At 26.3% G+C, this 26081-nt stretch overlaps 1 protein-coding gene across 1 annotated transcript in view; it reads left to right on the plus strand.

The window, feature by feature from the left end:
- The window catches only part of LOC111618562 (calcium-dependent secretion activator 1-like), a 120097-nt gene that overhangs the window by 7470 nt on the left and 86546 nt on the right, over positions 1 to 26081 (plus strand). Inside the window, exons 3-8 of the mRNA XM_023360122.1 lie at positions 8871 to 8951; positions 9061 to 9233; positions 17688 to 17696; positions 18378 to 18497; positions 24547 to 24637; positions 24711 to 24832. Of these exons, the coding sequence (XP_023215890.1) occupies positions 8871 to 8951; positions 9061 to 9233; positions 17688 to 17696; positions 18378 to 18497; positions 24547 to 24637; positions 24711 to 24832 (596 nt within the window). The remainder of the gene's footprint in view (positions 1 to 8870; positions 8952 to 9060; positions 9234 to 17687; positions 17697 to 18377; positions 18498 to 24546; positions 24638 to 24710; positions 24833 to 26081) is intronic.

Below are 26081 nucleotides of genomic sequence, written 5' to 3' on the forward strand. Positions count from 1 at the left end.
CCTGAGCTACAAGAAAGTGTGAAAATTGGCCCAGGTAGGTTGAGGACCATCAACTGCATGCTCTTTTGGATGAGGACGATACCCAATGCTTGCTGAACAATTGGGTGTTACTCAACCAGCCATTTCTATGCGTCTGTGCCATGGGAAAGATTCAGAAGATCGGAAAATGGGTGCTGCATGAATTGAATGATAGGCAGATGGAGCGACGCCAAAACACATGCAAAATCTTGCTCGCCAGACAAAAAAGAAAGTTGTTTCTGCATCGGATTGTAACTGGTGATGAGAAATGGATATATTTCGAGAATCCTAAACGCAAGAAATCGTGGGTTGATCCAGGCAAACCATCAACATCTTCCTCAAGACCAAATCACTTTGGACAGAAGACAATGCTGTGCATTTGGTGAGATCAGCAGGGTATTGTCTACTATGAGCTGTTGAAACCTGGTGAAACTGTCAATGCCCACCACTACCACCAACAACTGATCAAATTGCATCAAGCTCTGCATGAAAAAAGGCCGGATTATCAGCAAAGACACGACAAGCTGATTTTCCTCCAAGACAATGTACCATCACACGTGTCAACATTGGTCCAAAACTACTTGGAGACACTCAACTGGGAGGTGCTAACACATCCTGCTTATTCACCAGACCTGGCCCCTTCTGACTATCACCTGTTTTCATCGATGGGCCACTCACTCGCTGAGCGGCGCTTCAATTCTTACAAAGATGTCCGAAAATGGCTTGATGAGTGGTTTGCCTCAAAAGAGAAGGAAGTTTTTTGGCATGGTATCCACATATTGCCCGAGAGATGAAAAAAATGTGTCGCTAGTGAGGGAAAGTACTTTGAATAAATTTGTTTTTGCTTTCTAAGAAAAAAATGTGTTTTTCTGACTAAAAAACAGCAGATAAGCTTATACACCTGGTATACTTAAAGTGATAAAATAATAATGTACTGTACATTATGAAAATGAATGTTTGTTTCTAAAATCCTATCCTTCTAAAAATCCTGTGCTAGGCTTGGCAATGAAATAATTAACTTTAAATAATAATATATGACTTGTACTACCGATATACCAGATAATTTTTGCACCACTGAAATACCAGTATTATTTCAATTAAATACTAGTATTTTGATACTGATACAAAAATAAATATTTTTTCAGTGGAACACAGAATGTTGTTGATAGTTGGAAGATATTTTACCATATAAAATCCAATAATTATATATTAAAGCCAAAAGATTGCTGAATTATATCAAGCTATCTTACTATTAATAATACTATTAATTTAATTATAATTATTAAATTTAGCCTGAGATGGTACCTAATGCCTATCTCTAGTGCCAAATTACTTAGCATTTAATTATTAATAATAGCCTGATATAATCTGGCTTTTATTATAATATACAACAATTTTGAGGAAAGAATACTTTTAAAACATTAAAGTAGATTAGATTTATACTCTCATTTTAATTTATCTTAATATTATTGAATAAAATTAACTCTGCTAACTAACCACAGTGTAAACATTTTTCTCTAGAAACTGATTTCAAATATTATAAATCATATTTTGGTTAAGACAATATTTAGTAGTATTTGTTTTTAAAAATTACAAAATATTTTGTATAAGTACTGTATATTATATAGTGTACTTGTAGAAAGTATGAAGAATAATATGATTTTACTGATCATATTAGATCAGTAAAATTCTAATATTAATAATGATACAGGTTGAGAATCCTTTATCTAAAACCCTTCAAAATCTGAAAATTTTTTGAGTGCCGACATAATGTGCCACAAATGGACAATTCCACAAAGTACTGAGCTGGGAATATTCTAGTGTTTTTCTCAGGTGCTTTTTGCTGGGCACCCTGCCTGGATGATTTTTTTTGTCACCCAGCTGATAAACTTCATGAGAAATGTTTTTTTATTTATATATACATACACAGACACACACAATAGGCATGACTTTTTCATATTCTGAGTTTGAGTATAGTTCAATTTGTTTTTAACATTGTTTACCAGAACACATATTCAAAATTTAAACAAATATATATTCTTTGAAGAGATCAAATAATACCTTTATATGAATATCTTTTAAAAATATTTTCGTACATCTAGAGTAGATACACTAAAAAAAAACATATTCACACAGACATGAAATTTTGTTGTTTTATTGAAAATTAATAAAAATCCCTAAATAAGGATCAGAAGAATAAAGTAAAAAGAATCAAATCAGTTATCCTAAAGCTGTTTTATAGGTACAAATATACAAATATTCCAAAATCTGATCCCAAGCATTTGGATAAAGGAATCTCAACCTGTAGTTTATTATTTAACTTTATAAATTTTACTTATATCTGTGATATTGATATAAAAAGATTCAAGTAAAAAATATACTATTTTAGGCAATATTTACTGTAATGAAACAATTATCAGTTTATAAATATTAACTCTTTATTTCAAACTATTTTAAAAGGTGATGGTGCTTTGTTAAATGTATTAAATATCTTAATATCTTGAGTATGTTTTTAATGTTCAGCTTTAATCTATGAAATGACATGCAATTGAACAATATAAAAATTATACTTTTATAATCCTTTTCTAACATTTTATTCTTTCCAGTTAACTGTTTTTATCATCATGTAATGTGTGCTTTTACTGTTTAATCTATTAATTTTTCCTTATATCATAATAATCAAGTGCCATCCTTATTCCTTGCTGCAAAATTTGATTTCACATCAAATAGTGTTTTTGTTATGCGTAGAAATTGAATTTGATAAAAATATAAAATGGTAAGTGATATAAAAAGTATATATTAATTAAATAAATATTTACAGTAACAATTGAGAGACTTGGTGGATAAACAGTGTATCCCATATTAGGAAGTTTTCAAGAAAAAGGAGGATTTTTATTTAAATTGACCAGTATTCTACTATGCAACATTTTATTAATTTTAATGGATAACCATGGGTTTAAAAGTTTTTTAGAAGATGTATAAATCCAAATTTATTAATAACTCGTTTTTTGTTGTTTTGTGGGATAATTTTTTTCCATCAAGCCACTCAATTATAAAAAATTAACACACATATTTAAATTTTAATTATATAATTGTTCTTGTTTCTAGGTGGAAAAGCTACTCAAGTATTCCTGTTATAATGACTTTGTAATTACGGCCTAGAAGAAATTCCTGATCTTTCAGTTAATAGTTATTCACTGTTTTATCAAAGAATCTGTTGAGATGCAAAATTATTATTAATCTACATTGGAAATTAGTCCATTTAAATACAGTTTATTATATATGGTTGCTATTATTTATCAATTATTTTAATATTTACTTTTTATTTTAAGATTTCAATAGAAATCTTGTAACACATATTCAGATTTGTTTATTTTTAAATGCTGGAACAAACTTGCGTTGTAAAGGATAAATATTTGATTTTTTTTCACATATGCAAGTTAAAAATGAGATTTATAAAACAAATTAAATCCATGTTTTGAGCATTATTTAACTGTTTTAAGTTTAAAAACTATATTCTTATTTTTATTTTGCAACTAAATTATATATATTTAATAATAGGATTTATGATAGTGTACAAATGGACTATTAATTTCTTGAAAAACATGTGCACTGAACTTATGGGAACTGAATAAAGAAATGTAGAAATGTATTTCATAACTGGATGTACACAGCTGTTTTTTCTAACAAGAATAAGTTGTCTTGATTCCTTTCCAAGAGTTCCACATTAATATTTGCTAGAAGTAAAGGTAATTCAAAGCTGCAGATGTAATCCATTAATACATGACAATTATGTAGTATACAGAACCAAGATTGAAAATTATTTTTCTCATTTAATGAACACATTTCATTTTTGAAATACCAAATTTTAGTATTGACGTATGACAGTAAATGATGAAATGGTGTAAACAAGGAATTAAAAATTCTTCATTAATAAAAATAAAACAACATACATCAAAATTGTAACTCATAAAATATGTAAGAAACATTGTCTCTTGACATTAAATGTTTTAACTGAAATAAGAAAATATCTATCAACTACTTTCTTATAAAAATAAAGTTGTTCATTGATAGATGATTTTGAAATTGAAATTACATTAATTTTTATATTTTGTGTGTAAACTTTTTATTTTCCTGTTTACTTTAAAAATATTTGTATATATTAAATAAAAATGTGAATTTAAACAAAAATATGAAAATTTTACAATTGATAAAGAAAAACTTTGTAATGTATAATTATTGTAATATAAGTAAGACACTTGTCTGTGGAACGTTAATTATTTAATGTACAAGTTTTATTTATTAAATGGAATATTGAAATTAAGAAATGTTTTAATTTATTTTATATTAATAACAAATTCAAACTCATTCAATCAAATAGAATAAATTTGAATGGCTTTTGTTAAGAGATTATATTGCAATGTTGCAAAATCATTCTTTTTGTTCTTAGGAATGAAGTTGAAGCTCAAGAAGTGGGTTCAAATCTTTAAACTCAGTGATTTTAAATTTTGAATAAATCAAAGTTGTATGTTGTGTGGCTACAAAATAACAGGACTAATGCTGTAACCTAATCATTATTTGGAAACTTCATTTTACTTGTGTTTCTTCAATGTATGCTCCTTCTGTAGCCACATATTGCTGCATTTAGATCTTCCATTAATGATAACTGTTTCAAGTCAGTTTCTGTCTGGGTATACAGAACAGAGCTTCTCTCTGTTTTTTTTTTTTCCTTAACTGCAGAAACTGGGCCAAAACAGGTTCTCTTCAGTCTTCACTTTAGGGAAGAGATACAAATCATACAGAGCTTGATCTGGTAAGTAAGATGGGTGTTCAAATAGTGTGATGTCTTTCTTGGCCAAAAACTGCTTCACTGACAACATTAAACGCCATATTCCATAATTAAAAATTCTGAAACTAATTCAGCTGTAGATATGTTTGTTAGCAGTGATTCTTAGTCTTTTTCAGTTAGTGGACACAACTTGCAATTTTGATAGCATTTACCTTAGACATTTGAATGTCAGTCTGGAATTGAGATTTTCAAACTAAAATGCCAGCTACACATGATTTTGTAATAATATGTCATTCTGCAATTTGAGAATTAATTTGAAAATTGAACAAAGAGCAGATATTAAATTTTGCATAAAACTTCAGAAGTCTGCCACAGAGACCCTTGAAATGCTTAGGAGGCCTGTCACAACAATGCCATGGATGAGACCACAATTTTTTAAGACTCAAGAAGGCAAGGCAAATTGGTTGTGTAACAAAAAGTATGTTGATAGTAGTTTAGATATTTGTACGTGTTATCTAAACTTTATTATGCCAATAATGCACAGGAAGCTTATATTTTCTGACATTTTTGAAAGCTTAAGAATTCTCAGAGTAGTAATTGGAAAAAAAGGCTTTAACTTATTACTAACTTAATACTTGCAGTTTCATCACTGACTTTTACATTATGAAAACTATAACACCATTTGAAGCATTTGAATTATCCTTGACTTGCTGTAAACTCCTGCTTATATGTTGGATTATCATGTTGAACTTTAAGGATCTCAAAAATGACTGGATAGGTTACTGGCTAGCCTGTAGTTAGTGCAATTCAGGTTTCCAAAGAGGACTTTATGTATATTATTTATCATTTTCTAAAATTTCAGACATTTGTCATTTTGATAATCAGTTTTACTCAACTGTTTTTAAGTCATATTTACAAATTTTTTTTTTTGTTTTAGTAATAAATAATTGAATTACATTTTTATAATTTATTTTATTAAAGTAAACTCTTATGTATTCTTAGCAGTAGTTTTTATTCAAATTTTAAATAAAGGTTTGCAATGTTTCATCTTAAGGTGCTTAAAATGAAACATTATGTATAAATAATCTATTAGATTGTATATATATATACAATATAGGTAAAATAACATATAATCTATAAGATTATATAATCCATGCCCCAACCATATCTTAAGAAATTATTATGACCTGTTATTATTTACTAAAATAGCTACTTTTAAGGTCAGAATTTTGCATAATAACTAAATTGTTACAACTTTGTGAAAATGTAATAACTTTTTTCTTAAAAATTCATTTTAATGTGAAAGAAAAGATTGGTCTAGGATTATAGTTGCCAACTTTCAGCATCACAAACTACAAATGCAATGTGAAAAATACACCAACTTGACAAAAAGACAAGGTTATTATTTTTAGTTTGGTCTTATTGAAAAAAAGAAAATCTACATACTTGAGAACATTTTTCTCCCTTGATGATTATTATTATGATGATGATGATAGACAGCCAGATCACTGAAGTAGGTAAGGCATCAACTTACTTCTATGGAGACCTGGAATCAAATCTGAGCAGTCAAAAATCTCAGAAATTTTTGGAGGGTGTCCTGGATATAGGCCTAAGTGGGCCTATATCAGGACACCCTCCTATAATTGATAATTTGATCAAGAAATAATTTTAAACTGAATTTGTAATTTGTTTGTAAAAGCTTGTCCATTTTGTTCTGTGTTATATATACCTGAAGATGTCTATTAAAAACAGACAAAAATGTTAGTAAAAGTCTTAATTTGAGGTATGCTGGTTTAGGTGTTTTGTCTGTTTAAGAAAATGATAAGACAGTAAGCAGAAAATAAACTAGATAAAAATAAAATTTTTATATGGACATATTTATGCATTAAATAATGCATTGGGCTATCTATATCTGATCAACACTTAACTAATGTACAGTACTTCAAAAACACTTCACTTCAGTCTTATTGAAGTGAAGTATTTGATGCATTATAAATGCATACATAAGTATAAACATGAATCAGTATTAGAGAACAAATGTACACTGTGAAGCAACTTGTACAAAACCAATTGTATTGAAAACAAGTTATATTCTATAGTGAAACTTATTGTGAGTCAATAAGTATATTTTTAGAAAATAAATGCACATTACTAGATACTTTCTGAACATTTTACAGACCTTTTGGAAGTGGTTCTGTATAAGTTATGAAAATTTTATTTTTGTAACTTATAAGATCCAGTACTAACATTTTAAATTGTTTATTCTGGAATGTTCAAAATTTATCATTTTATTTGAATGCAACTGTTGTTCAATTTGTACGTTTCCCTTGAAGATTCATAAAATAAGGTTAAAAATGTTAGAAATTAAAGCAGTTAATGTAATTATTAAGGTTTTTTTTTTGAGCATTTTTACTATTCAACATTGCATTTCTCAGAAGTTAGTCAATAATTTCATATATATAAAAATGGGTGAATAAATCAAAAGTATGATCTGGAAGCTTATTGATGATATTTGGCATATTACCAAAGCTTATGCATTTGGATTCTACTTGAATCAAAATTAGAATGAATGTGTTTTAATATTCAAAAATTTATATACACTTTAAATGAGTTTTTTGTCATTATAGATAATTTATAAAAAGGGAAAAAAATAGATTATAGTGAATTATGATATCTGTAATAAAATGCTGGACAAATAACACAAAAACAGTTTTAAATAATAGTAAATCTTTAGTATATAACTTGCCTGTAACTTAAAAAGCATTGAAGTTAATAAATTCACAAAAAAAAAAAAAAAAAAAAAATTTGTTTCCTATAGTATTTCCTTCCTCTTATATATAATTGTTAATTTTATCCATAATTGTAAAATTTTACTTCTACATGTAGAAATTGGAATATATTTATATATGTAAAAGCATTTTTATTTTTCAAATTAACTAAACTATCATTTTTGTTTATTAAATTAGTAAGAAGTTACATTTATGACAAATTCACATGTGAATTTTTCATAAGTGTCTGTCTGTCTAACTACTATTAATAAACTTATTCAAAATAATCTATTCAATGGTACTTTCAGATAAGGTTGCCATCTCTCTCAGACTCACCAGAAAACTCCCAGAATTTAGCAAAAATTTTTAAATTCTTGGGACTCCTAAATTGATGTCTATTCTTCCTGTATTTACTTGACAAGATGATCAACTTTTGAGTTATAAATTAAAACAAAACAGTGATTTGATTTTACTGAGAGTAGAAATTATCAAATTTCCCAAAATTTTTAACTCCTGGAATCAACTTTACAGGAATTGGCAAACTTCCTTTTTCAGATCATCTTCAAGGTGGTAAACTGATAAATAATTGACAAGATTACTTTTGGAGCATAGATATCCCTGTATAACATTGTAGTTAGGATCTGAAAAAATGCCTTGTTTTGCAAATCTATGCTATGTGAAACAAAGGACTAATACAAAACATAGAGTTAGGTTCCAAAAGTAAGCAAATGTAAATTCTTTTTCAAAATTAAGAGAAATATGTTTATTAAAGCAATCAATAATAATTCTCTACTATTTCCTAAAATCTGATATTTGCATTTGATTGTATTTACCAGAGAGATCATTTTATGTAGTAAGTTTTAATTTAATCTATAAAACAATACACAGTGACATTCTTTCAGGTTCATTTAACACACTGTCATTGATGACAGCAACACTTGGTTTGTAGGAAAGCTAAAACAAGGAGGAAGAAAAATTATACATTCAGTTCACATTAAAGAAAACTAGGAAAAACGCATGAAACAACATTGAAAATTTCAATACTCTAAAATCCATGTTGTATGTAAGATTATGGCATTTTGTATGAGGATGTTTTAAATTCTCAAGCTGTGTTGTAGGAATGCTGTATTGTAGAAGGGATACGTATATGTTGGTTATGTTTATGAAATCACTTGCCCTTTTCTGTTGTTGTTCTCTGAATTTACATTTTCATTCAGTAAATTATGATTTTTCTTAATTACTTTAATAATTATGACAATGTATTTAAATATTTAAATTATTTTTATATAATACAGCTAGACTCAGCAGATGAACAAGCAGCAGCCATTCGTAGAGAGTTGGATGGACGTGTTCAGAAAGTTAATGAAATGGAAAAAGTATGTAATTTAAAAAAATTATTTAGGAACTGATTACCTGTAAGAAAATATTTGAAACTTAACTGTTTATTAAATAACTTTAATTATTTCTAAATTTATAAATTTATAGAATCGCAAACTAATGCCCAAGTTTGTATTAAAAGAAATGGAAAGTCTTTATATTGAAGAACTACGTTCATCAATTAATCAGTTAATGGTTAATTTAGAAAGTTTACCTGTTTCTAAAGGGAATTTTTCAGACAGTAAATATGGTTTACAAAAATTTAGACGTTATAATCACAGGTGAGATGATGAATTATTGCTTTCAAACAAGAAGCTTAACAAAGAGTTTAAATATAAAATATATAATAACAATTTATGTATATAAGTTATATTTGTTATATATATATTTTGTTCAAAAAGTATCTGGACTACAATTGTAGCTCAAGAATAAGATTAATCAATATGTTGGAATAAAGTGCCAATGTTTAGATACATCATGACTCATCAACATTTCCAGCATTATATTGATCTGTTGGTTAATATTAAATAAGTCAGTGAAATATCAGTAAAGCAATCTAAACATTATCTAAAAGTTACTTCTGATTTATTTGAACCTGAAAGTGCTGGCAGTAATTTTCCAAAAATATTCTCTCAGTAAAACTGGATTTATTGTTATGAGTTCAATTTAATTAAATTGCAAGTATCTGATAGTAAAGGTTTTCACTTCAACAATGAAAGTGCAGTATACTACAGATCTGCTACTCTTTCTTCAATTGTATTGTTTGTATTTATTTATTTATTTTTTAGAAATGTCATTGAATATTGTAAATACAGTATGTGCAGGGATCAAAAAATTAATAAAAAGATTTTTAAGATATTCTAATGATTAGTTCAAAAAAGACAGATAAAATCAATATTTAAAGAATGGATGTTTCATCTTGGCAGTATATTGTTCCACTTATATCTCAGTTCTATAATATTTTTTGACAAAACAGTATAACCCAAATGCAGTAGTCCTTATAGTCATAAAAAATATGATTCATATGACGTTTTTAGTTTTCTTTCCTTTAAAAGAAGAAATACAAAATTAAATAACTTATAAAATTCAGGAACAGTTTTGCAGAAATACTTTCAAGGATGGAAACAATACTAGGCTAAAGATATTGTCTTTTAAAGAGAAGATTAAGTCACCAGTATTGTGTAAGTATATTTATTATTAATTTATAGAAGTAGTCTGGATATTTTTTGAACAGTCCTTACATATATATGTATAAATATTAGGTTTTTTTTAGTTTGAATTTTGACTTTATGAAATATGGTCTATTTGAACATCTTTGAGGCATTCTTAGAAATTAAGTAATATTCAATATTTTTATAAGTATAGTTATTTTTNATTATACACAATTAAAAAATTTTTACAAGAACATGCCTTATATGAGATATAATCTATATATTGCATGAATATGTAACAGAGTAGAGCTATGTAAAAAATGCAAATTAATATTAAAAATAACTTAAAGGTGTTGGTAGTGTATTTAAAAAACATTACAAAAAAACAGTGACTGAAATTTTTTGGTACAAGCTAATATATAGGTAATTTCCAATCCAAGGATTTTAAACATATAGAAAATTGATTTAGTGTTGTGCTTTTATTTTTTATTGTTATATTAAAAATAAGTAAGGATTTATTTATTTTGAAACAGAATGTTTTAGTCATCAATAGGGTAAAACTAATCTGTCTCACTATGAGAATATTCTATTTTTTAAACAACATATTTCTACTCAAACATTGCTACATAAAAATAAGTCATAATGAAAACAACTTTATTATCATAGAATTATATTTTACAATGCTAATGATCTTTGTCTTTTTTTTCTTCCTTTTTGCAAAATACATATATATTTTTAACATTTATTAATTCTCTTATTAGTAATTTGACTAAGTGATCTGTAATATTGAATACTTGTGTTAATAATGCCATTAATTTCCAATGAAACATACTATTTTATTTGTTTTTTTATTATTTAAATAGATTCTTTTTAGTTTCATGAAATGTACAATCTAAATACAATATCTAATATAAAAAAATAAGTTGATTTGTGATAATAAAAATAAATGTTCTTGACTAAATTATTAATGATTGCGCTTTTGTATGAATGTTTTAAATTCTAACATTGTTAATTTCTATTTCTATCAATACACTCCATACTATCACAATTATCACATTAGCTATATGCTTACCATTAATTTTTCAACTAACTTGTAAGTGTCTTCAGATGTTTCTCATCCATCATCAAGGTTCAAATCTAGTAAGTTCTGAATTTCTATCAAATGTTACATTAAATTCAAACATTTGTTCTAAATTTTAAATTCAAATGTCTGCATTATGAATCTCCAATGGCACTTTCTACACAATTTTCAAAAATCATTTAAAAAACACAATATTATTATTTTGTATAATCATTCAAGTATTCCAAATTTGTCTCACTAATTCTTCTATACTGACCATTATCATGCTGGCAATAGGATCATCACATCTTTAAAATTAATAACATCTCTTCTTGAACTTTCTTCATAAATTTTTATCTTTTGCACAATGATAATATCCTCATCTCTTCTCATAGTTAATATTACACCAACCTTACCAAAGTCAACATTAACATCTATTTCATTTGCTACCTTTCTAAGTGCTATGTTTTTTACACTCTTCCGTAAATCCTCTGTGTTCCTTTAATCATTATATTTTTGAAGACTTAAATATTTTAGAATAGTTAAATAGTCTAAAATTAAAGGTCATTGCTGTTTGAGAAAAAGTTGAATTTTGGTATTGCAGATTCATTGTAATGCAATACTTTTATGAATTATGTTTTATTATTGTTATTATATATTTTAAGCAATAAAATTATTGATTACAGTAAACCTTGATATATGCAATTTTTATTAGTGCAATGTTTCGGTTAATACGAGTCTGTTCTGAGATACAGTAAAGCCCCAAGTTACATAAGTAATGCAGACCTAGACCTTTACGTAACTCAAATTTTATGTTAGTCAAGTCAAATTTGTAAATTGCATAAGTGTAACTACATAATTAATAACTCAATATTGTATTTATGTGTACTGTACATATATTATTTATTGTTTTTTTGTATAACAGAATTGTTTACAAGAAAGAATGTCTAGTATGCTTGCGTACATGTTTACAATTAGATCAAAAAGTAAAGGATTAGCAGTTCAATAAAGTAATAAATTGGTACAGTGTGAAAGAAAGAAAGGAAGATACCTTTGAATACTTGAGATATTTCTGAGAGAGAGAGAATGAATGAATGAATGTTTGAAATAGAATAATTCTTTGTAAAATTACATGCTACTTTACTCAGATTTTTTTCCAATTTTTGACATTTACATTTTACGTAACTGTAATTTATGTAAGTCGTGTGTTATGTAACTTGGAGTATTACTGTAATTTCAATGTTTCCAGCTTGACAGAGCTAAGAGCTTGTAATGCTGAACCAATCCCTTCTCATCACTCCTGCTCACTATTAGTTAGTTGGAAAAAGTGAAACTTAATTTTCCTAGTGCAGTGATCTTATTTGGATAGTGTAATTTCTGTTTTAATTCTTTAGCTTTTTCAGGAAACACTACAAAAAGAAAAAAAAATGTATCAACTGTGCAGGCAACACTTGATAAATATTTTGTTTGGTTTTTAAAATTTTTTATTTCATGTTTTATTTATTTATTTATTTATTGGCTACTGTAATTGTTGGTCTAAACATACACTAATCAATTTTTAATGTTATTTTCCATAATTTGTTTTAATTTTTATATGTACTGTACTCTGTCTAAAATCTTTAATTAATTAATTAATAATTCTTCAATAAACATTTCTTCATTCCCATATTTTTACTCTACTCAAGTGAATATAAATGTAGAAATAATTTCAGATATATTCTTAAAGACCTAATTCATAAATTAATTCTCTTCTCGTTGATTGTTAACTTCAATACTGTATGTGCAATTTCAATTGTATTTTTGATATATGCTGTATATTTTTGGAATCCAATTAATTGCATATATTGAAGGTTACCTATACTTTTGTTTTAAACTCAACATTTACACAAATTATAGTTTACAATCATTTGACAATTATGCAGATTCATTGTAATGCAATACGAGACTAAAGTAATTATCTATTACTCTTAGTCTCGTGAATCAAAATTTTAATATATATGCATAGTCTTTATTATTTATAAATTAGATTTTGACCAATATGAATGTGATTTCATTGAATCACATAATGTTATTACATCATTTTTAATAGTTTCTTATAAAGATTGATTATATCATATATTTAAATACTTATGTTTTCATAAGCATATTTAAATTTTACATAGTTATCCATATGATCTTAAAGCTTGTTATTGGTATCCATGAAATACAGTTATAAATTTTTTTCTGTATTAAACATAATAGTTATCAATAATTTAAGTATTTTCAAAAATAATTGTAGTAATAAAATATTAATATACTTAATATATATTATTTAGTTATACAAAGTACTCTTACTACAGTAACTTAATAAGGACATATACTATACACTGTATTAATTTTCCCTTATAAATTTAGTGTAAATATTAAAATATCTATAATAAATTTTTTTAGTAAATATTCACACAGTATTGGTATCTTATAAAGATTCATCATCTCTGTTTAAGAAAATTTTTTAAAATTTATTTTAAATTATTTTTTCAAATGTGAATTTATGTTTGATTTGAAATACAGTGGGTGATCGGTTAACGAACAAATCGGATAACAAACACTTTTGCGAAAGATTTTTATGTTCGGACAATGAACACATGATCGGATAACGAACACAAGAAGAAGCGATGTAAAATAATGAATACCAATTGTCTTCCCTTGTCTTCGGGAAACAATTCAAAACTTTTCGGAGTGTGGGAGACGTCGACATCGATGCTCAAGCTGGTATATACTGATCGGGTAGTATTACTCCAAACTTTGAAACTCTCCCTTGAAATTCCAGCCTTTTATTTTTCTGACAAAACAATTTTTTTATGTATTTGCGAGACTGTCGGGTAGGCACTCGTTAAGTATTGCATCTGTTTTTATTTTCGAAAGGTGTGAGTATAATAGCAAAGTTAGAGAGTGGACAGATGTTCCATGTTTCTGGGTAGTATGGTGTGAACAGGTCTACACAGTTCAATCTTATTTAAGAAAAATACTATATAATCAAGAAGACTCAAGTGGCTAAAGGAGTAACAAAAATCACATCTGAGAAATAAAGAACATCAAAGAGTTCATAATGGAACCTGAAACGGATCTGATGACAGAAGAACGCCAAGAACTCTTGATTGAAGAACACCAGGAAACTTGGCGAGATATGTTTTCTTCTTCTGAAAAAGAGGATTAATGCTGATATCTGTTATTAAAGATCCTTTGAAGTGAGAGGATGTCAGAACAATGGTCTTAGAATGGCATTCGAACCAGGTTGAGGCTTGGGGATTTCTACAATTGCAATTCTATTAATTACTTACGAAAAATCCTGAAGAAGAGAGAAAAGCAATCGACATTAGATAGATTCTTTAACCCTTTCAAACGGAAAAAACATGACTAATAAAAACTCAAGACTGTGTATGTATGTATTTTTATTATTACATATAAATATAGTAAGAAAGTATATATTTTTTATTTTGGGGATCTCCAGAACAATTAATTAAATTCCCATTAAAACCTATGGTAAATCGATAATCAGTTAACGAACAATTCAGATAGCGAACAAAGTCTTGGAACGGATTATGTTCATTAACCAATCACCCACTGTATATTCAAATAACACACAAAATAAGTTTATTATATTTACATTATATTAAGTTTATTAGAATTATTTATAAAAGTCTTAGAATATTCTTAATGGCAATCCTTATTATGTCTATATAAAGTAATTTTTAAAAATAATATGTTAAAGTTTAATAATGTAATATGTATATATGAGTTCAATTATATGATAAAACATACCAAATAATAAATTCAGTCTTTCATATAACTTTATTTTCTTTCAATATAAAAGCTTTTTATCTTATTAATTCTGAATAAATAATCAAAATTGCTTAATTAAAGAATGAACCAAAGAATTTTATTCTTAAATACTATATTTTTGCATTTATGATGATTCAGCTTCAAAAAATAAAAAACTTTAAATGAAATGAATGATTAGAAAAGTCTAGAATGTTTTTAAATTCAATAAATTAATTGATTTATTGAGTTTAAAAACATTCTATTTTTAATTTCTATCTGAATATAAATTTCTAAAAAAAAACAGAATAAACATTAAAATGTACATTTTAAAAAATGAAAAATAATCCTTTCTATGATTAGATTCTTATAGTTGATATACTGTATAAACAAAAAGTAACTTAAGCAATTTTTAACTGCCAAAATACTTTTGTCACAACAGTCATATCTTGGAGCATGAGGTAGAAGCACTCAACCACAGATTCTATATTATGTTTTCACTTACCAGAGCTTGAAAATCATTATAGTTCATAATGAGAAATAAAAAAGTAACCAAATTAAAAAATAAGTTACGCAACACTTTTATCCCAGCAAATTATTGTCATCAACACTTACATTTTCAACCTTATTTAAAAGTTTTCTTCAGACTAATAGAACTACTTCAAAGATTCTAATGATTTTAGAATAAGAACATAAAATTTTTAAAATCTTAGCAATGATAAAAATAAATTGCTGGAGATGTAAAAATATGTAACTGTAAAGATGTTATTTAATTTATTGTAACTATGGATCCAGATATTTTGAATATCAAATTAAAAAAAGACAAAAAGTTTCAGCAGACACGAACACACAAATATAGAATTTATGTGCAAGCAATCTATCTCCTGTAACAATTCTCACTGCCTGCCAACTCTCAAAGGTTTGGGATATTTTAAGTTTGTTGAAATTGAGAATTGCTAGTTTTCTCAAAAAACTGTCAGTTTTTGGATATAATGTACTGCACATTAATGGAAATTACTTGTTTTTTTTTAATATCCACTGATTCTCTAGGCTTGAAAGCAATTTGTCATCATGATCTAAATCTTGACTTTCTTTAGTAAAATGCATAAGTGGAACTTAGGCCTTACTAAGGATACTTTTTAGTGCCAAAATAGCCATGCAAAGTCTGATCCAATTCTATGATATATGTTTCATAGCCTTCTCTAGTTAGTCTAATTTGTGTTAAAAGAGTAAATAATATGGATTAATTATTTATTCTTTTAACTTTTTCATGTATTATTTAAATTTCATGTAGTCTTCATTCATTGTTTGTTACTTTGCAAACTTTAAAAAATTAAAATAGCAAGTTTATTTATATAATTCTTCCATATATTAAATTAGTACTACTTTGAATATTAATCTTATTTATTCTATAGAGATGGATAATAAATTAAGACTCATGAAAAACTGATAATTTATTACTTAAAGTATATAAATGCATGAATTATTACATTCTGATCATCATTTATGTTTTATACTTTAATATCCAATTATAATTTTTCATTGTTTGTAAAATTTAAAACTATTTCTCTCAATAATTACTAACAATTAAGGTAGCAGATTGTCTTTTGATGTTAATTAACTTTAATTGAAGTAATAATGTTATCATCATCAAGCAAAATTCAAAAGATTTTTCCTGACAGTAATCATTTTTAACTTTTTGAATGTGCTGTACTTGTAAACTTTATAATTTCTGTGTTTATATATTTTTTATATATTATTACTTTGACCAAAGTTAATTAACAATAAAAGTATCTTCTATTTTACTTGTGAGATATATTGATATTATTCAGTATTTATCTTTGATAATTGTTGGTTGTTAAATTCTTTTTCTTAGTATACCATAATCTATACAATGCCAAAGCTTAAAAAATAAAAGAGTAGATTATCATTCTATATGCTGGTGTTAAATTTATTCTTTGATATTTGCTTGAAATCATAATTATGAAATATTAATTATTTAGAAAATCAGGATTATGCTGAGTAATAAGTAAGATTACCGTATAAAACTTTCAAATCATTATTATTTGTGTTATGAAAATTATTTGTTTTGATAATGCTGATTTATTTTAATAAAAAAAATTTAATTTTTATTAAATATAAAAGTTTTATTTATTTGTTATCATTTTTGTAATCTAATATTTAATTATTGTTTTTATTTGCTTTTAAAATATTATTTAATATAAATAATTAGAATGTTTGACCCATTGGCTTACTGTCATCTTAATTTTTAAAATGCTGAAAAATAAGAAATAAAAATCTAGAACAAACTATAATTATATTGTTGTCATTATAAAAATTTAAAAAATTTTAAATTACTGTTAAAGATTAATGTTTCTTACTATTTATTTAAACTGGAATATGGCAATGAACACATCTTATGAATTCAGCATAAGTTATGCTTGATTTATAAGGAACATTCTTTCAAAAATTGATTTTGAAATAAGTATTTGTTTTGAATATTTTTCTATGCATATTACAATAAAAGATTATAAAATGAAAATTTAAACAAATGATAAATAAACCAATTGAAACAATAACTAAATCATAGATCATAAATGAGAACTACAGTCAGATTGTCTTAGAAGTATGCCAATAGGTTAAATTTATATCATTAAAAGCGGCTACACATAATACAAATTTAAAAATTCTAATTATAATTTTTTTATTTTATGCTGCTGCCTTAGTCGACAAAGGTAAATGATTTTTGCTTTATTTTGCATTCTTTGCATGCATCTATGGTGGTTTCAATGCTTAAAATGTTTTTGATGGTGTTTGCTATTCATTTATATCAGTTAAAATTTTATCCTCTGTGCTAATTCTCAAATGTTTGTTGATGCATGGAATTGTGGGTTACATCTTGATACTATTCATCTCTTAAAATTTTCCTTATTCTATATTATGCTACAAGTTTATATGTTACAAAATAAATTAGATTGGGCCTCAATAAAAAAAACAATGTAATGTGTTCATAATCTTATCCTTTTCCTTCATGCTGCCTGTTCACGTAGTCGGCGCAGATCATCTGTTCTAAGGCAGGTAGACCCCAGAGTTGATGGTGAACTCTTTGCTTTTCTTATTGATTTTTTGCATGTATTTTTAATATAATTTTTGTAGATTTAATTATGCATGATAATGAATTAAATTATCAATTATTAAAATGTAGATATGAAATGTATATATTATTTTATTGTAGTACAAACTTGTAGTATTTAGCAATTAAGTACTAGTTATTATATTTTTAATTTGAAACACTGCAGTTTAATTATTAGAGATTCACTTATGATTTGTTCTTAAAATATTTTAGAATAATTTTTTATTTTCAACTATTATTTTCATTTTATTTTTATTTTTTGTTTCATAAAATCACTTTTCAGCTTACTATCAGCATCTGCCAATTTCTTTCCTGAAAATAGCCTGCATAAAGCATCATCTTATCTCCAAGCTCCAATATGGATTATCATTTATGAAGCTTTGATGATTGCTTTTACATCCATGTATGCAAATTTTTTTTTAATATTTTTTACGCATGCAAAAGTTCTGCTAATTTCTTACACTTCCCTATTTTTTTAGATTTCTTTTCCTTTAACATTTTCATTTAATTATATTTTGTTTAATTTAAAAATTTATTGAAAAAATTTTAGTTATTATGGTTGAAGTTTTTGCTGAAATATTGCTATATTTATGCAACCAATATGATTTTTTAGTTGGGGTCCATTAATATTTCATGCATCACTTTTCATGAAGACTTGTGTATTATTTTTATAATAAGTAAATATAAATAAACATTGGATAAAATATAATTAATTATTTTAGGTTAATTTATTCATATTGTGTCTCTCAAAATAAATTTATGGGTCAATTTATTTGTTTAAATATTAAATTGAAATTTTTAACAATATAATATAGTTTAACAGAATGATTTTGATTCTTTAATGTTCAAAATGAATATATTTAATTTCATATCTTCTTACTATTTGTGCTTATAATAAAATTGATTATAATATATGACAAATATAATTAATTTTTATATATATATAAAGAACTTAATAATGTATTCATTTTTTTCTAAATAGAAATTACAAATAAATAAGATGTGGAAACAATTTATTAGAAGTGTTTATTATTTTTATTTGATTACTAAACAAATATTTCATTCCATTGTAGATCACGTATATGTTGTCCTAATCTATAATAATAAGTTTAGATGATTGTGATTTTTCTTATTCTTTAGGAATATGAGAGACAAGTAATCTTTTATTCAATTGAAGTTATATTTCATCATTCATTATCTTAGATCATAAAAGAATTAAATATGCTTAATCAGTTTAGGAATTCATAAAACTAATTAAGCTCTATTTTGGTTATAGTGATAAATTATGAAAAATATGATAGTATTGTATAGTATTGTCAAATTTAAGTTAACATGAAATGATGTTTTTAATGTTTATTTTACATTAATATATGTAATTTAAATTATCTGTCAAATTTTCCAGTTTATGATATTAAATTACTTTTATATTTAACTACTTGTTAGAAATATATCAAAGACAGACCTCAATAAAAGCTATTAATAAATTTTTTATTTTAATATTAGGGTTAGTTTTATATTAAATGAATTATTTTTATTTTGGCAAAAATGATAAAAAGTAATTACCAGATGACAAATTCAAATTACTGACCTCTGAAAAATAATTAAAAATCATCAGGTGAACTAACTCTAGGGTTGTCAGGAAGTCCTTTATTTTAATTTTTCAATGCCTGTGTTAAAGATAGTAGTGGACTCCTCAGAGGCATAATCTATTCTGATGTATCTAATCTAATACTGTACATATTCTTTCCCATAGAAAGCTATGGCTTACCATTAAATATTTTAAATTCTAAATTAAAGTAAAATTTGAAAATATCTACAGTCAATATGAAAACTATAATTTTTAAATTAAAATCTAAATATTATAAACAATTAGTTTAGTTTTATTCTTTCTGCCTTCTATGTACTAAGATAGCCTTTTTTCAGGTCTGCATGAGGCAACCAATGTATCTGGACAGACCACTTCCGAAAAATTTCTGGATGTTTCAACTGTCCAGATTCATTGACTCATTCTATCTGAGAGCAAATGTGCATAATAGGTGTACAACAGAGCTAGCTAAACAAGAAATAGAGGGTAAATTCCATATGCTTTGGTCACAAATTTTGCTTCCAAGACATTGTGGGGACCAAAGACACAATTTATCTGGGAGTCTCTTTTCATTGCATCAATGTTGCTATGCAAATCCCCCATGCTTGGAACTGTGGTTAGCACTATTTAAGCTTCTAAAGTTGTAAGTTGCATATTTCATGACAAAAAGCATTTCACTTCATTAATGGCACTGTTTTGTATTAATTTACTTTTGTATTTTAGTTTAGCAATATTTATTAGTTGTATTTCATTGTGTACTCTGGTTGTTAAAAATTTTGTAATTTTATATATTTCAATTATGTTCCATGCTTGTGCCTGAGGAATAATTTTGAAAAATGTTCTTTACTGTTTTCCAGTATTTGAAAAATGGAATATATTCTGTTTTCTGTGAATGATAATATTACCTGAAGAGGACAGTTATATGCTGTTGAAAGTACTTGCATAAATAAATCTTTTCTGTAATGCTAATAGACAGTTGTCATTAATTTTGTAATGTTATTTGTCATCTAGTGTTTTTACATTTTATAAATTTTTACTATAACTAGTAAGATTAAGCAGTGTTATTTATATTTATATATTCAAGTAATTCTGTTTTGAAACTATTAGTAAAAAACACAAAAGCTTATCACTTTTTTGGTGTTAATTAAAAATTTTATTAAGAAACAAATGTTTTCAACACATACAAGAATGTCTTCATCAAGTAACTTACAAAGAACAAAATAATTTTAAATGGCCATATTAATGTGCAAGAGAATTTTAGAACATTTTTTTAATGTATTTAATGTGCAAAGCAAAAAATGAACAACATCCAAAATTATGAAAAGTAAAACATTGCTTGTAATGTGTTAAAGCCAACAAGAAAAAAAAACAACAGGAAAATACAGTATCAATAAAGATAAGATTTTAATTTCTGTAATTCTAGTTGTTATTTACTTTCACTTTTCATATTAAATATATTTTTAAAAAGTTCTAAATTTCTCTTGCATATGGATATAGTTCATTTAAAATATGCTCTAAAAAGTTCTAAAGCCATTTCATTCTTTGTAAGTTACCTGATGAAGACATCTTTGTGTCATGCATTTGTTTCTTAATAAAGCTGTTAATTAACACAAAAGAACTGATATGCTTTCATATTTGTAAATTATCATAGTGTATGTTGATATTATACTAAACTATAAGTAAATATAGGTTGAAAATAATATTATATAAATGATAAAATAATAATTAAGATAATTTTTACATTTTCTTGAAATTTTACTTACTTTTTGATTTATTTTTTATTTCAAGATTATTAATAGAACTTTCTTAAGTTACATTTTTGAAAATCTATAATAATTTCATAATAATTTTGTTAGTTACCCACAAGGCACAGGCTTAGGACCCAGGTCTCAAAGACCCCAAAACTGGAGAAAAATAAAGCAATTTTACCATTGCAATTGTATATCATAATTTATAAATAATTCTGTAATTACAATTATACTGTACATTATTAATTTGATGTAAAGTTATATAGGGAGGCCCCAATCTTGTGTCTAGGGGCTCTGGAAGGTCTTAATCTATCACTGTTGGTAGTAATGATACGTGGATTATAATTATTAAGAAACTCATTTTCACTCTAAAATATTTTGCTGACATCATTTGAAAACTGAATTGTTGCATAAAATCGTCATTCTTATTTTTTATATTTTGTGATGTTTAAGTTATAGAAATATTTAAAATTCTTGTTGGTTTTAAATTTATTCTGTTTTCTTTGTGATGTTATCATTATAAATATACAGAGTTTAGTCTGTATCTAGATTAGTGTATTATTAAATTAAAATACTAAAAAAAACAACAATAGTTTACTAGTTAATATCAATAAAACTTGTAACTCAATAACCAGCAAAAAAACACTCACTTGGAAAGCAAATGTTTTCGTCCCATTTTTAAAGGACATTGTCAGGCTGGTGTTCTAATATGGAATCACACTTTTCTAACGATTTGGAACTTCTATGTTGTTTGATTTTTCTGTAATTCTAGTTCATTAGAGATATGGCATACACATTCATAAAACATTCAAATCAGTTCTAGAAAAAATTAATAGTAGGTTGTTTCATTGGATCAAAATCTTAGATGATCATAGTTATTCAATGTTTTCAGGTGCAAAAATCTATCTTCAGAGTAATTTGAATTACAATAAATATTTTTCTAATGTGATCCATCTAAAAATGTATAGAAACACCATTTATCTGTTTATCTGTTTGTTTTATTTAATAAAGTAACCTATTTAAGTTATGATTATTTTACAGCTGATTGCAGCAAGCCCCATTTGTTAATAACAAATATATTATAACTTTAATAACAAAAACAGTATATACAAAATATAAAATTTTTTTTATAATCTATTATGAAATTTTACAATTTTAATAAATTAATTGTTTTTAGATATTTCTGTAAAATGATATAAAAAGCTTGAGCTTTTAATTTGCATCTTTATAAATACAAATAAACTGTAGACAATTGAAGAACTAGACTGACTTAAGTGGTCAGAATATTAAAACATTTATATTTACAGAATATCAACAGTTTAAATCTGTCATCTGGCAATTGACTTTTAAATCTTTTGATAATGTAGCTGGCTAATCATTAATAAATTAAAACAAAAACCATTACTCATTTATTATAATTTAACTAAAAATACTGTTAATGGAACAAAACAAACAACTACATAGATTTGTAAAAAGCTACAACACTTCCTTTTTTTTTTTACTGCATAAATGGGAGGGAAATGGTTATCATGACAATTTTTTGGAACATTTGTGGCCTAAAGATGAGCTAATCACCCAAAACTGTTAGTAAGCTTCTCAGTATGTTTGGTTGTTGGTTTTGCTCCATTTAAGCATTTTTCATTAATTTATTAATAAATTTTTTAACAATACATTAGCTATTATTATGACTAATGGGAAGAGAAGTGATATGTTACTAACTATTAGTATTTAATAAAAAAAAAGTTTAAAGGAATTTGAGATTTTTATATGTTATGATAATATAAAACTAAACTAACTTAGTTATATAATTTAATAGCAACTTTAAACTAGAATAAATATGTTCAATAAAATATATAAAACATTTTCATCTAATATTGGAACAAGTACAGAGCAAAACAGTTAAGGTGCCTATAACTCAGATAAAAATAAATAAAAACAGAAAATAACATGGAGAATTTTATATTAAAGAAAAACTTACAATAAATTATTTGGGTTTAACACAAAATGCATAACCTGATAAATTTTGTCACAAGATGACTACAGATTTCCAATTTATAAATTCAACTTACAAACTAGACCTAAATAAGTAAGATGGTAGTGAAAGAAGAAAAAGAAAGAAACTTATGGGCTTGGTTAGCTACTTGCACTGGTCACACTGACTTTCTGCCAAATGTAAGTTCTAGTTTATGTTAGACATCAAATAACATATTGTCCAAACTCTTTATGAAATGCTTCGTTTTTTTATTCTAATCTCTCTTCCTTTTTGAGCTGTTGTTTTTCATTTTTGTCCTTTTTTTCTCTCATGATGACTCTTCCACCAAACAATGCAAAAAGCACAATATTCTTCCTTGTGTCTTTCTTAAAAACAGTTCTTTTCCAGTCAACATTGTTTTTCACCACTGATGTACATATTTCTATTAAAAAAGATGTGTCCAACTGCAAGTTCATAGACAAAGTCCAACCACTCTAGCCAGACCAACACCAAACAAAGAAAAAGAAAGTCAAAGGAATAGAAAGTACATATAAAATGTATAATAATATGCCACACAAGGCTTTTTCAGTTGAACTCCTCATTATATTAACAGTACAAAGATTCTGCAAATGATGCCAATAAACTACATAAAAATAGTTCTGCTTATTTCTTAAATAAATAGCTAATTATATATAAAACTAATATTTATAACAAACCGTATATCATAATTTATAAATAATTCTGTAATTACAATTATACTGTACATTATTAATTTGATGTAAAGTTATATAGGGAGGCCCCAATCTTGTGTCTAGGGGCTCTGGAAGGTCTTAATCTATCACTGTTGGTAGTAATGATACGACAAAAAAACAAAAAACTTAAAAATATTTGGATTATAATTATTAAGAAACTCATTTTCACTCTAAAATANTGACGATATAGAACATGGGATAGGAACAGGGAAAATTTCTCCATTCGTAAGTCGCGGAGAATCTGCATCAGGTGATTTAGCCCAAAGAAAATTTTTAAACAGATATTTGCTTTATAATTTATTTGTAAATTACTGGAAGATTATATTTTCTTTCTGAATTACTATAATGAGCACATAATAATATCCAATAGTTCATATATTTTTTCATATATGTAGAAGTCAATCATCTTTATCAAAAGAGGGTCTTAGTGAAGATGGTGAAACAATGTTATCAAAACTTGATATAGTATTATCTTTTACTTTAGAAGTAAGTATGTTTTGTTTAATATAGAAATTCGATAAATTGTTAATCATTGTTAAATAAAAAAATTTTTAATCAGGTTGTAGTAATGGAAGTAAAAGGATTAAAATCATTAGCACCAAATAGAATTGTATATTGTACAATGGAAGTTGAAGGTGGTGAGAAGTTGCAAACAGATCATGCTGAAGCATCAAAACCCATGTAAGGAATTTTAAATTACATTTTTTTTTTCCATAAATAAATATTATAAAACCTTAATTTTAAATCTAAAAAATAATTTTAAAATTTCTATTTTATGCTTATATATACAGCACTTATATATGAGGGTCGTTCAATAAATCCTTAGAAAAAGATAGAAAAACAAGTTACTTTAGGTAGATTTTTTTTTATTTTTTAACATAATCTCCTTTAACCAAGCATTTCTCCAACTTTTCCAAGCGTTTCTCCAACTTTCTTAAGCCATCTAAAAAGTAAGATTTTGGAAGGTCCTCAAAATAGGCATCTCTTTGGGCAATGACCATCTCGTTTGACGTGAATCGTTGTCCGCCGAGCCATTTTTTAAGTTCGGAAATAAAAAAAGTCACTGGGGGCCAAATCTGGTGAAATGATGGATGTTGTAATAATTCAAACTTTAATTCCATGATTTTGGCCATCGAAACTGCACAGGTGTGCACCCATGCATTGTCTTGATGGAAGAGGATCTTTTTCTTTTTCAAATGAGGACGTTTTTCTTTGATTTCTTTGCTCAATCGGTGCAATAACAACGCATAATACTCTCCATTTATTGTTTTCCTTTTTCCAAGTAATTAATGTAGATAATTCCGCGTGTATCCCAAAAAACCGTGGCCATCACCTTCCTGGCCAATTTCACTGTCTTCACTTTCTTTGGAGTCCTTTTGCCTTCAAAACCCCACTGTTTTGACTGTTCTTTTGTCTCTGGAGTATAGTAGTGTTCTTTTGTCTCTGGAATAACTGTGGACGAAACATGGATATGTTTCATCCACAGTTATGTATCGATGCAGAAACTCATCAGGAATGCAACGAAAAAGTGCCAAAATAGCCTCAAAGTCGACCACACGATTACGTTTATTCTCCACTGAGAGCAAACACGGCACCCATCTTGCCAAGATTTTTTTCACGCCCAATTTTTTGTGCAAAATTGAAAACACTGTACCTTGCAATATGCCTGTGGCCTCAACTATTTTGCGCACTTTGATTCGTCGATCACTCAAAACCATATCATGGATTTTGTCAATCATTTTGGGAATAGTCACTTCCACTGGATGTCCCGAACAATGTTCATCTTTTGTGGATGTACGGCCGTGTTTGAACTCATTTACCTAATTGTAAACAGTTGCAAACACAGGAGCAGATGTGCCATGAACTTCATCTAACTCAGCTTTGATCTCTTTTGGTGTTAAGCCTTTTAAATATAAGTGTTTAATCACCA

This window comes from Centruroides sculpturatus, unplaced genomic scaffold (assembly GCF_000671375.1).
Source record: "Centruroides sculpturatus isolate CEXI.00-Female unplaced genomic scaffold, Cexi_2.0 scaffold42, whole genome shotgun sequence".
NCBI lineage: Eukaryota > Metazoa > Arthropoda > Arachnida > Scorpiones > Buthidae > Centruroides > Centruroides sculpturatus.